This window comes from Protopterus annectens, chromosome 4.part0 (assembly GCF_019279795.1).
Source record: "Protopterus annectens isolate FY-2018-M chromosome 4.part0, PAN1.0, whole genome shotgun sequence".
NCBI classification, from domain to species: Eukaryota; Metazoa; Chordata; order Ceratodontiformes; family Protopteridae; genus Protopterus; species Protopterus annectens.
The window spans coordinates 698073912-698087639 of NC_056733.1; the positions used below are offsets into that span (position 1 = coordinate 698073912).

Here is a 13728-nt window from a genome sequence, read left to right on the forward strand (position 1 = left end):
TAAAAAATATTTTCTTGGTGTACTAGATCCCTGCCTCCAGATGGGTGACTGCTGTACCACACACCACACAAGCTTGCAGTGTAACATTGCAACACCAGCAATAAAATGTTACACACCTCCTTCCTAAACACCATGTACAATTTACTCTTTTCATTAAAGTCTAAAACATGATGACAAGTGCTCTAGCTAGTTAAAAATGTATTAATGAGATTGCCTCAGACTCAGGATGGACAGAAAGCCATAGTCAAAGCACACATACTTAAAAGTGCAAGTTGAAAGCATCTGCAAACCTAACAGCTTTCAAAATTTAAAGCACGGTGAAAAAAAAGTAGAAAAGCAACAAAAAAGCAGAACTGGAACAAAAGCATCTTCAAAAAGCTTTAAATGGCTCTCCTCTAAGTTCATAAACCAAATCACTGACGAAGAAAAAAAAAAGAGCATCAGTAACTAGCTCTGCCATGTAGAGGGCTGAAGCCTTGACTAGGGCTCGGGCAACTCCAGTTTGTTTATTTATATCTGTATTACAGACATAATACACACACACACACAAATGTGTATGTATACATGTATGCTTGGGTTGTTTTCCAAGGTAGCACCTCTCAGGAATGACTGTTTATGCCACAACCCCCAGGTGAATGATCATTCACAACTGGTAAACAATAAACCCACTTACAAAAAAATTTGAAGTGCTAAAAGCATAACATTTATATACAGTACTTATTTACAAGTTAGATAAAGCTAAAATAGGAATAAATGGAAGGAAACAGGAAAAGAAAAGTGTGAATAGTTTGTGGGAGAAAACACGAGGATAAGGATTTTGTACAACAGAGAGCGGGAGGGATACAGACTATGGGGATTTTTGGTAATATGGCCCTTACCGGGGGGGGGGGCATGTACATTTGGCTTGCTCTTACAGGTGGTTAATATGATCTTTTTTGAAGTTAGTAAGAGTTGAGTCTTCTCCAGTGGAGAGTTGGAAGACTTGCAGGGCAAAGGTACGAATATGCAGAATACATGTCCTGTAGACTGCAACAGAAACTTTAGTGGAAAGGAGGTGTATTTTGAGATGATCAATTCCCTTCCTTGAGAAGTTGGCCAGGGGATGGGGAGCAGAATTATTTGACAGCTCACCTTTGCTGGGAAGGACAGGTAGGGTTTATATACAAAGACTAGCAGTAATTGTTGTAGACCAAAGTACATGTGTAATGCACACTGAGAACCAGGCATGACAGTAGGTAGGGCATTCAAAAATAAAAAGCCCTCTGCACCTCTCCGAAAAGCACTGTCCCAGGTCATGCTGATCTGTGTGCACTTCTTGCATCAGGAATTATTTGTGACATTCCACTCTGAACAGGCAAGTCAGACAGTTATTGAGGAAACTGGAGGGGGCTCTTGGACACTGTAAATGGCAAACAGCTGCGAGTGGGAAGGGGAAAAGAATACCAGTTTTATTACAGCCACAGAACACAAAATACAAATTCAAAAAAATAACTGCATTTTGCATGGTAACTGCAGACAGACGTTCTCCAGAAGGCAAAAATTGCATGAGGTCTCTGATAACAGAGTAAGACTAATATTCATTGGACATACATTATATAGTACTCTTTACCTGCGTCTCATACACCCCTTCAATATCTGGTGCAGAGAGGTCAGCATTAATCTCGTTGATATGCTCCTGGTACATATCCTCTGGCACAGCGTACTCGTACAAATTATATACAATGTTAGAACGTGGCAGGATTCGGTTTGTCTGCAACAAGAACATAAATTAAAAATAAGTTAGTTTTGCAAAATGTCAACGAGAAAAAGCAATTAAGAGAATATGCAGAAGACCATCTTTGACAAGCAATGGTAACAAATGGAGTAAATTCTATACATTACTTATGACTGACATCAAGGTATACTACACTATTCAGATGTCAAATAGCAACTTTCCAGAGTACTTTATATCACCATTAACTGACCTCAAACTTCTACTCTGGAAATGAGGCCCTAGTGCAGAATGAAGCTTTGCAAGATGCATGTTTCAGAAATGATAGAAACGCACTTGTATATCGATCTAGTGCATCTGTAGGGGGTATTTTCTAGGCTTTCCTCTGCTGACATTTCCACCCTCACATATATAGATATATATATATATATATATATATATATACACACACACACATACATATATATACATACATATATATATACACATACATATATATCTATATATATATTCGTATTTGAAAAATTTTCAATTCCCTTTTCCTTTTAGAAGTTGGGGGGGGGGAAATAGCAGTTTTTCCTCCCTTTTCTAAAATTTTAAAAAGGAAGGGGGTAAAGGGGGTTTAAAAAAAAATTTCAAAAAAAAAAAAAAAGTTTTTGGGGGTGGGGGGGAAAATCATTTAAAATCACCCGCCAAAAATTTTTAAAAAATAACCCCTTGATTTTGCCTTCCCGGGAAAATTCTGAGGTTCTCTGTCGGGAAGAAAAAATTTCATGAAAAAATACGTATTTAATTTTTAACAAATTTTGGCAAAACATTTAATTGAATAAGTTTTAAAACCCCGAAAATAAAATTTAATAAATTTAAACTGGGGGGTTTTCCCTTTTTTTTGAAAAAAAACTTTAAATTAAAATATTAGTTTTCAAAATTAAAAACCCAAAAGGCCCAATTAAGGAAATATCGGACCCCTTTGCGCTGTAAAAATTTTAAAAATTTAAATTTTTTTCTTAAAAATAATTTTAAAATAGTTTTAAAATGTTTTCCCTTTTGGTACCCTTTTAAAAATTAAAAAAGATAAATTCTTTTTTTTGGAAATGGACCTTTTGTGAAATAAACTTTAAGTTTTTCAAAATAAAACCAAACTTTTTTAAATTAGTCAAAAAGTTTTTTAAGGGTTTTCTTTTGACATTTTTTAAAAACACAAAAAAACCATTTTTTTAAAACAAAAATATTATTTTTATACAACCCACCCTATTATTAATAACCCAAAAAATTTATATTAAATATTTCCACCACACCAAAAATAAAAATTTTAAAAAACCCAATTTTTTTTTAAAATTAAATTAATTTTTCCAAACCATATATAATTTTAAAAAAATTTTAATTTTATTTATATAAATTTTTTATATATATATAATAAAACAAATATTATATATTTTAAACACACACACATTATTATATTATATAATATTATATATTATATATTAAAATATATATAAAAAAAAAAATTTATTAACACACACACATATATTTTTTATATTAAACAACACACACAAATATTATTATATAAAAAAAAAATATATATTATATATATAATACACACAAAAAAATTATATATATATATATAAACACACACAATATATATTATATATTATATATACACACACAAATATATATATATAAAAAAAAAACACACACAAAAATTTTATATTATAAAAACACACAAAATATATTATATATATATGAAACACAAAATATAATATAAAATTTTAAAAAAAATATATTATTTTTAAACAAACATATTTATATATAAACACAAAAATTATATATATATATATATTATAAAAACCCACCATTATTATTTAATAAAACACAAAAATTTAATATATATTACACCACACCACATATTATATTATTTTTAAAAACCCCCTTAATAAATTATTTAAAATTTTTAAAAGATATTTTCCACACACACACATATTTTTAAATTATTAAAAATTTTTTAAACAAAAATTTTAATATATAATATCAAAAAATGTATATAGTTGTTATTACAAAAATATGTGTAATAGTTTTTTTTTAAAAAATTATTATATTTTTTTTTATTTTAAAAAAATTTCACCCCCTTAATAATATATTTTATATTGTTTTTGTATGTGGTTTAGGGGCTTTTTAAAAAATGTATTGGTTTTTATAATTTATTTTTGTATATAAAATATATATATATATATATATTTTAATATAATATATTATATATATATATATTATATATATATATAAACCACAAAAAATATATGTATATATAAAAAAAAACAAAAAATATAATATATAAACAAAAAAAATATATTATATATATATATTTTAATTTTAACAACAATATATATATATATATAAAAAAAAAACACAATATATATATTATATCACAAAACAAAAAAAACACACACACACATTATTATTATAATATTTAAAAAAAAAATTTTTTTATACACACACACACATATTATTATATATATTTATAAAACACCACCTTTATTATTATTTATTTTTTATAATATTTATTTATTTTTTATGTATTTTTTAAAACCCACCAAAATTTATTATTTAAATTTTATATGATATTATTATAACACACACAAAAATTTATTTTAATTAACACAAAAATTTTTTATATTGTTATATTTTATTATTTATATACACACCACCCATATTTATTAAAAACACACACCAAAAAAAAAACCACACACCATATTATTTTTAATTTTTTACACACAAACACACACATATTTTAAAAAAATTTTTTTATTTACACACCCCAATTTTTTACACACACACAAAAAATTATATTTTAAAAAAAAAATATTATTTTTAACACACAAAAAACATTATTATAAAATTTATTTTTATTTATTTAAAACACACATTTTTTTTTTAAAAATATATTTTTAAATTTGTTTAAACAAAAAAATTTTTATTATATACACAACACATTTATTTTTTTTTAAAAAATTTTTTTAAACAACAAAATTTTAAAATTATTTTTTAAAAATTATTATTTAATACACACAAAATTATTGAAATATGTTTTTTTTTCAAAAAATATTTGTTTTAATTGTTTAAAAAAATAATATTTTTCACCATTTTTTTTTTTTTTAAAAAAAATATTTATTTTTTTTAAATTTCACACACAAAAATTTTTTTATTTTTTTTTTTTAAAAAAAACACTATATTATTTTTTTTTTAAAAAATTTTTATTTTTTTTTTTTAAAAAATTTTATTATTTTTCACAAAATTTTATTTTTACACAAATATTATTTTTATATATTTTACCCCCAAAATTATATTTATATTTTAATATTTTATATATATATATTTTTATCCACACCACACATTTTTTTTATTTAATTTTAAAAAATTATGTATATTATTTTTTTTTCCCACACACAATTATATGTTTATATATTAAAACAAAAAAAAAAATTATTTTAATATATATTATTTTATAAATATTTTTTTTATTTATTATTATTTATAAAAAAATTTTTTATTTTTGTTTTATGTATATTTTTTTTTTTTTCACACATTTTTTTTTTTTTTAAAAAAAACACATTGTTTTTTTATTTAAATTGTTTTTAAAAAATTTATTAAAACACACATTTATTATTTTTTTTAAATGATTATATTTTATATTATAAAAAAAATATTATTTATTATATACACACACAAAATTAAATTTGTATTTTTAAAAAATAAACACACAAAATTATATATATTTTAACACACACAATATATTTTTTTTGTCACAACAAAAAATTTTTTTGTATATTTTTATATATTATTTTTAAAAAAAAAAACACACAAATATTTTTTAATTTTTATATATTATTTTTAACTTTTTCAAACAATATTATATTATTTTTTTATATAAAACACATATATATTATAATGAAAACAATTTTATATGTTTTTTTAAACAACAAATGTATATATATATATATTTTTATTTTATTACAAATTTTTTATATTATATTATAAAAAATTTTAAAAATGTATATTATATTTTAAAAAATTAAACAATTATATGTTTTTTTATTATTTATAAATATTATTATGTTATATAAAAAAAAAAACACACAAATTTTATTGTATAACACAAAAAATTTATTATTTATTATTATTGAAAAAAAAAATGTATTTTTTACACACAAAAAAACAATATTTTAATTATATATATTTATATAAAACATAAAATATTTATATATTACACACACCCCAAAATTTTGAAAAAACACAATTTTATATTAATGTATTATTACACACAAAATGTATTTATTTAGGGAATGAAAACACACACACACAAAATTATATTATTATATTTTAAAAAAACAAATATATATTTTTATTTACACACAAATATTTGTTTTAAAAAATTATATTTGTTTTTTTTTTCCAAATATTTAATATTTTAACCAAAAAAAAAATATATATTTTTTTTAAAAACATACACCATTTTTATTTAGTATGTTTTCCACACACCAATTTGTTTGTTTTTCCCCAACCAACCATATGTTATTTTATTCCCAAAAACCCATTATTTTTTTTTCCCCAAAAACCCATGTTGTTTAGTTTTTGTTTGTAATCAACAAAAATTAATTGTTTTTTGTATTTTTTTTGTGTAAATTTGTTTAAAATTATGTATGTATTCCCCAAAACTTGTATTTTTATATTAATTTTTTAAACCAATTTGTTTATAATGTTTGTATTTTTTAAAAATAATTGTATTTAAAACAACAAAAAAATTTTTTATTTTTTGAAAAAAAAATTTTTAAAATTTTTAATGTTTGTTTTCCCATTTGTTGGGGTTTGGGGGGTTTTGTTTATATTTTGGGGTACAACATGGAATTTGGGAGTACCCCCAAATTTTGTGTTTTTGGGTTTTAAACCCCATTTTTGGTGTTGTGTGTGTTTTATTCATTTTTTTTTTTTTAAACCCCTTACTAATAATTATTTTGTATTTAATAATTAAAAAATTTAAATTATTTAAAATTATTTAAATTTCCTTAAAATATTTATATATTATTAACACACCTATAATTAAAATATTACACCAAGTAATATTTATTTTTTCCATTTTAAAATTTATTTATTTTGTTTACCACCTTTATTTGTAAATTTTCACCATTTTAATTTTAGTTTTTATCCCACCATTAGGTTTGTTGTTTTGCAGTAATTAATATTACAAATGTTTTTTATTTAAAATTTTACAAAAAATTTTTGGGGAATAATAAAATAAATTTGGTTTTTTGATCAAACCATAAAAATTAAAAAATTTTAAAATTAAATATTTAAAAAAATAAATATAAAAAACACCAAACATATATTATAAATTTTAAAAAACAAAAAAAACACCAAACAATAAAAAAAATAAAATTAATTTAAAAAATTAAGTAAACCCAACAACACACACACATATTATTGTATAAAAAATTATTGGTAAAACACAAAGTTTTAAATTTTTTAAAAAAACCCACACCCAAACACATAAAATTATATTTGTATTTCACACCCACTAATAGAAAAACCCCAAATATGGGGGAAATTTATATATTAATATCCACCCAAAAATAATCCACAAACAAATTAATGTTTTAACACAACCCCACAAAATTTTTTTTGTTTTACAACACCCCCCTTTTATTATTATATTTAAAACCCCCAAAAAACCCAACCAAAATTTTTTTAAAAAAAAAAAAAATTTAAATTTAATAAAATTAATTAATGCACCACCCCCTTTATATAAAATATTTTTTACAAAAAATTTGGTTAGGTTGGGAAACCCCCCAAAAACCAAATATAGGGTTAATTGAAATTCCAAAAAGTATATTTATAAAACCACATAAATTGGTTTTTAAAACCCACAAAAATTTTTTAAATTAAATAAAAACTTTGAAATTTTAAAATTTTGTTCCCAAAAAATAAATTTTTTTTAAAAAATTTTTGGGGTTTTTCCCACCCCATTTTTTTATTTTGGGGGGTTTTAAAATTGGGTTTTTTTTTAAACCCAAATTTTTGGGGGGAAAAAATTTTTTTATTAACAAAAACACAAAAACCAAAAATATTTTTGAATAAAAAAAATAATTGTATAAAATTTTTAAAAAAAATTTTTTTGTTTTTCCCCCCCAATTTTTTAAAAATAGTGTTTTTTTTCCACAAAAAGTATTTTAATATTAAAATTTTAAAACCCAAAACCCATGATAAGATAAAAAAAAAAAGACCAAAAAATTTATTTTTAAATTTAAACAACTTAAAAAAAAATTATTACAAAAACAAATTTTAAAAATTAAACAAAAAATTATTTTAAAAAACTTAAAATTTTTTTAAAAATTAAAAACCAAAATTTAAAAAATATTAAAAACCAAAACAAAATAATTTTATATTTAAAAATAAAATTATATTAAACCAAAATTTTAAAATTTAAAAAAAAATTTAAATTATTTGAATTATTAAAATTTCCCCAAAAGGAAATATTTAAAATTCCCCCAAACACACAATTTTTAAATGTTTTGAAAAAAAAATTGTTTTTTTATAGGGTTTCCACAAACATTTTTGTTTTTGGGTTTTAAAGGGGGGGTTTTTTTGTAAGGGGGTTTCCCCAACACAAAGTTTTGGGCCCTTTTAAATTTTTACCCAAAAAAATAAAGAATGGGGTTTGCAACTTTTTTTTTTTTTAAAAAGAGACACCTTTAAAATTGTTGTTTTTGAACCCCCAAAAATTTTTTTTTAAAAAAATTTCCATAAAACCCATTTAATTTTATTCCCCCATTTTATTAAATATAATTAAAATTTTAAACCCAAAAAATTTAAAATTTATACAAAACCCCCCAAAAATTGTTGTATTGTAATTTCCCACACCTAATTTGGTTTTTTTTTAAAAAGGGGGTTTGGGTTGGTTTTTGACCAAAAGATATTTAAAAAACCAAATTATTAGTTGAGTTGGGTTGAAGGTAGTTAAAAAAATATTTATATTTAAAAACAACCCCCAAATTTAATAGGGCAAAAAAGTATGTGGAAAACCCAAACCCCCCAAAATTGTTAATATAGGAAATTTTAAAATTTCCCCAAAAAAATTTTTTTCCCAAAATTGTTTTTTATCACATGAAATTGTTGGTTGTTGTTTTCACATTGAATAAGAGTTTCCCCAAAGGATGGGTTTTTTTATTCCCACAAAAATTGTTATGTTACCCCAAGTAATTTTGTAAATAAATGTAAAAATTTGTGTATGAAAAAATTTGATAATAACCACAAAGGGAGTTTTGAAGTTTATGGGTTGGGGGGGAAAAATTTTTTCACCAAAATTATGTTTTTGGAAAAATAAAAACCCCCGTTTTTTAGAGAACACCAATGTTTTGGGGTGTATAAATTTTATATGTATTAAAACACAAAAAAATGTATATTTATAAAAACCACAAAAATGTAGTTTTAAATGTAAGCCAAAACTATTATGATATTAAAAAAATTTATTTATTTATTTAAAACCAAATATTTTTTTAAAAAAAAAATATTTTTTAAAACACACAACAATTTATTTAAACACACACATTTTTTTTTATTTTTTTTTTAAAACACACAAATTTATTTTTTTGTTTTATTTAAATTTTTCACACACAAAAATTTTGTTTAACTTTGTATTTATGTATTTATAAAACACAAAATATGTTGTATATGTGAAAAAAAAATATTTTTTTTTTTTGCACAATTTGTTGTTTTTTGCACCAATTTTTTAAAATTTTAAAAAAAATATTTTTGTTATTATTTTGTTAACACAAAATATATAATATAATAATTAATATTTTCCCCCCCCCGTATTTTTTTGTATATCACCACCCCCAAAAATTTTTTTAAAACACACATATTTTTTTGTATCACAAAACCACACACTATTATTTATTAATTTTATACCAATATTAAAAAATAATAAAAATTTTATATTATTTTTATGAAAAAAGTATTTATAATATTATTATATTTTAATAAAAATTTTATTAATTTTTATACACAACATTATAATATTTTAAAAACAAATTGTATTTTTAAACCCCAAAAATTATTATTATTTAAATTTGCCAAAAATTTAATATTTTTACCACCATTATAATATATTTTTATATAACAGGGTTATTTTATATTAATATAATATTATTTATTATTTCACACAACATTTTTATATTATTTATACAAAAAATTATTTATTTTTTATAAAAAATATTTGTTTTATATTAAAATATATAATATTATATTTTTACACATATGTTTGTATGTATTTTTTAATAAAATTATATTATATAATAACTATTTTGTGTTTTTCCATTTTTTTTTTTTTTAAAAATAAAAAAAAATTTTTTTTTTTCCCAACAAAATTTTTTTTTTCCCACCTTTTTTCTTTTTTTTTATTATAAAATGTGTTTTTTTTTTGTAAATCACCACATGGTTTTTTTTTGTTTTGACAAATATGTGTGTTTGTTTTAAAAAAAATTATTTTTTTTGTGTGTTTTCAAAAACCCATATTTTTAATATATGTATATACACAAAAATATTATTTTTGTATTTTTAAAAATGTTTTTATATATATGTATAGCACCCCCTATTATTTTTGAAACAAAAATGTTTTTCACCCCAAATAATTATTATTATTGTATTTACAAAAAATATATATATTATTTATTAAACAACACAACACAATATATGTTTTTACACCACTATATATTTGTTTATAATAAAAAAATATAAAAAAAAATTGTTATTATATATAATATATGTATTAAAACCACACCAAAAAATGTTTAAAAAGTATTTATTTTAAACACAAAAAAAAAACCCACACACACAAAAAAAATTTTAACAAAATTATGTTATTTTAAAAATATATATATACACACACACAAAAAATTATTAAAAAATATATTATATATAATAAAAAAAAAATATTATAATATATATATACACAAAACACACACAAAAAAAAACACACACACACAAAAAATATATATATTATACACACACAAATATATTATATATATATATATAAAACAAAAAAATATTTTAAAAAAAAATTATTATATATATACACACACACACACAAATATATTATTAACAAAACCAAAATTATATATATATATTTTTTATATAACACACAAAATTTATATAATATATAAAAATATATATATAATAACACACACAACAAAAAATTATATGTATATATTACAACACAAAAAAAATATGAAAAATTTATAACACAAAAAACAAATATAAATTTTATTAACAAACACAAAAAAAAAAACCACACATATATATTATATGTAATAAACACAAAAATATATATATATATGAACACACAAAAAAATATTGTTTTAAATATTATACACACAAAAAATATGTATATTATATAAAATATATTTAAAATATAATTTATATTTAAAAAAAAGAATTAACACATTTTTTAAATTTGTTACAAATATATGTAAACACTTTAAAAAAATTTTTTCACCATTTTTTTTTGTAAACTATTTTATATTTTACACCACATATATTAAAAAAATATATTTTTAATATATTTTAATATATGAACACCAAAAATATATATATTTTTTTTTTTATACACAAACACACAAAAACACAATATTTTATATATATATTTTAAAAAATTTTCCAAACATATAAAAAAAAAAAATTTTAAAAAAAATAAAAATTTTAATAATTCAAAAAAAAAAACCAAAGGAATTATTAACCCAATTGCAGAGGCCCAGGAAGAAATAATGCAGACATGTCTTTGTAAAATGGGAGGGCACAAAAGCAAACCCACACAAACACAGCGAGAAGATGCAGACCCCACACAGAAGGCACCCCATCCAAGAATCATACCGGAGAACCTGCAGCTGTGAGGCAACAATGCTACCACTGCACCATCAAATATCAAGCATTTTAAACAATTAGAAACTACAGATATTATGAGGAACAGAACAGATCAAATATGAGGCAAAACTCTGCAAATTTTCATAATGGTGGTGGTAGGAATTCAGGCCCTTAACACCTGCATACAAGGTACAGGGTTCAAGCCTGAGGTATTCCCTACCACACCACCATGAGTCTGCTCTAGCCACCAGTATATAGCAACTGAGGCATGTTTTACACACACACACACACACACACACACACACACACACACACACACACACACACACACACACGTGTTGCATATGCATGTAAATATATAATTGGGTAATGAGATCATTAGATGCCAATAAGGATGGACAGACTATTAAGAGAAGTACCTGGACATTTGGAAAAAGGTGCTGTAACTGTGCACCAAAACACACTGCTAACCAAGATAAGGAAAATGAGTTATTACAAAAAGAGTTTAACAATAAAAAAAGAAGTTATGTCTTACCATAATGTTCAATCTGTGTTGTTTGATCTTCGTTCATTCATTACTGATGGGTTATCGGTTCTGTCCATGGAACCGAGCCGGTCAAATTTCAAGCTCGTGTCAGCCAAAAACTCTCAAGCCAAGGTCCTACCCAGAATGCTCTGCTCCCAGTTACCTCAGATTGTGTTTGCAAGTTGATAGATAAAAGTAGAGGCTACCTGTCATCATAACAGACCTACATTAAAGGAGTATATGAGATCAGCCAGGAACCCCCGGAAGGGGGACAGAGGGTGGGGTGTAATGAATGAACGAAGATCAACAACACAGATGGAACATTATGGTTAGACATAACTTCTTTATCTGATGTTGTTGATCTTTGTTTATTCCTTACTTATGGGACAGAGTCCCCAGCTACCTGTATCCCTGGGTGGCCCTCATGGAAGGACATCCCCGAGGCACCATGGAGCCAAAAGAAGCTCTACCTCTGGAGGCCAAGTCCAATTTGTAATGAATAAAGGGGTTAGGCCCAAGGTGTAGCTGAACAAATATCACTGAGGGTAGCCTTAGCATGGAAAACTGCTAAGTTGCCATAGACCTTGTAGAATGTGCTTTCACTCTGTCAGGCAAGGAGACCTTTTTTTTTTTAGATAAAGGTAATACAATTTCTTAACCATGAAGCCAATGTAACTTTTGAGATATGGTGACCTCGTCTTGGTCCAGAAAAAGCCAGGAATGGTTGGTTGTTCTATCCAGATAAAATCATATTTGCCTATGAACATCCGAGTGGAAGCAATACTCTCCATTGTTAGAGTGGTTAGGAAAGAATACTGGAAGGTCAACAGATAGGTTTGATGGACCGCTCTGACACCACTTTTGGTAAAAAGGTAGAATTAGTTCTCAGTAATACCCTATCCTTATGGAAGATAAGACAGGGAAGGTTTGATGCACAAGGCCTGAAGTTCTGACAAGCATCTGGCCGATGTGATTGCAATAAGAAACAAAGTTTTCCAAGAGAGATATTTTACATCACATGAAGACACAGGTTCAAAGGGGGGAGCTGCTAGAGCTTGCAGAACCAAGGCCAAATCCCAAGGTTGTACTGGTTCTCTAAAGGGAGGTTTTAAGTGGAGAACCCCCTTCAAGAAGGTTTTACACAGTTCATGTGACATAAGCAAAGCATCTTGAAAACCAATGTGGAAATCTGAGATGGCAGCTAAATGCACATGAATAGTAGAGGCAGACACCCCAGCGTGGAAAAGATGCGATAAGTAATCCAAAACCACCAAAACTGGGGCTGGCAAGGGGTTTAATTGTTTATTCGCCGCCCATAAAGAAAACCTTTTCCATTTATTAAGATAAATTAGTCTGGTGGATGACTTATGAGATGCAATAAGAATATTGTGCACAGGGGACGATAGGTATTCATGCCTGGCAATCATTGGAAGTGGAGAAACCAAGCTGTTAGTTTCAGGGTTGTTAGACTGGGGTGAGTCAGACCCTGCGGATGGGAGAGCAACACTGGGGATAGATTGAGGATCCACGGTTGATCTAGCAGGTGAGGCCAGAGGAAGGGAAACAAGACTTGTCGAAGCCAATA

General features: G+C 24.0%; 1 protein-coding gene across 1 annotated transcript in view; it reads right to left on the bottom strand.

The window, feature by feature from the left end:
* The window catches only part of POLE (DNA polymerase epsilon, catalytic subunit), a 1031469-nt gene that overhangs the window by 455059 nt on the left and 562682 nt on the right, over positions 1-13728 (bottom strand). Inside the window, exon 32 of the mRNA XM_044069769.1 lies at positions 1610-1750. Within this exon, the coding sequence (XP_043925704.1) occupies positions 1610-1750 (141 nt within the window). The remainder of the gene's footprint in view (positions 1-1609; positions 1751-13728) is intronic.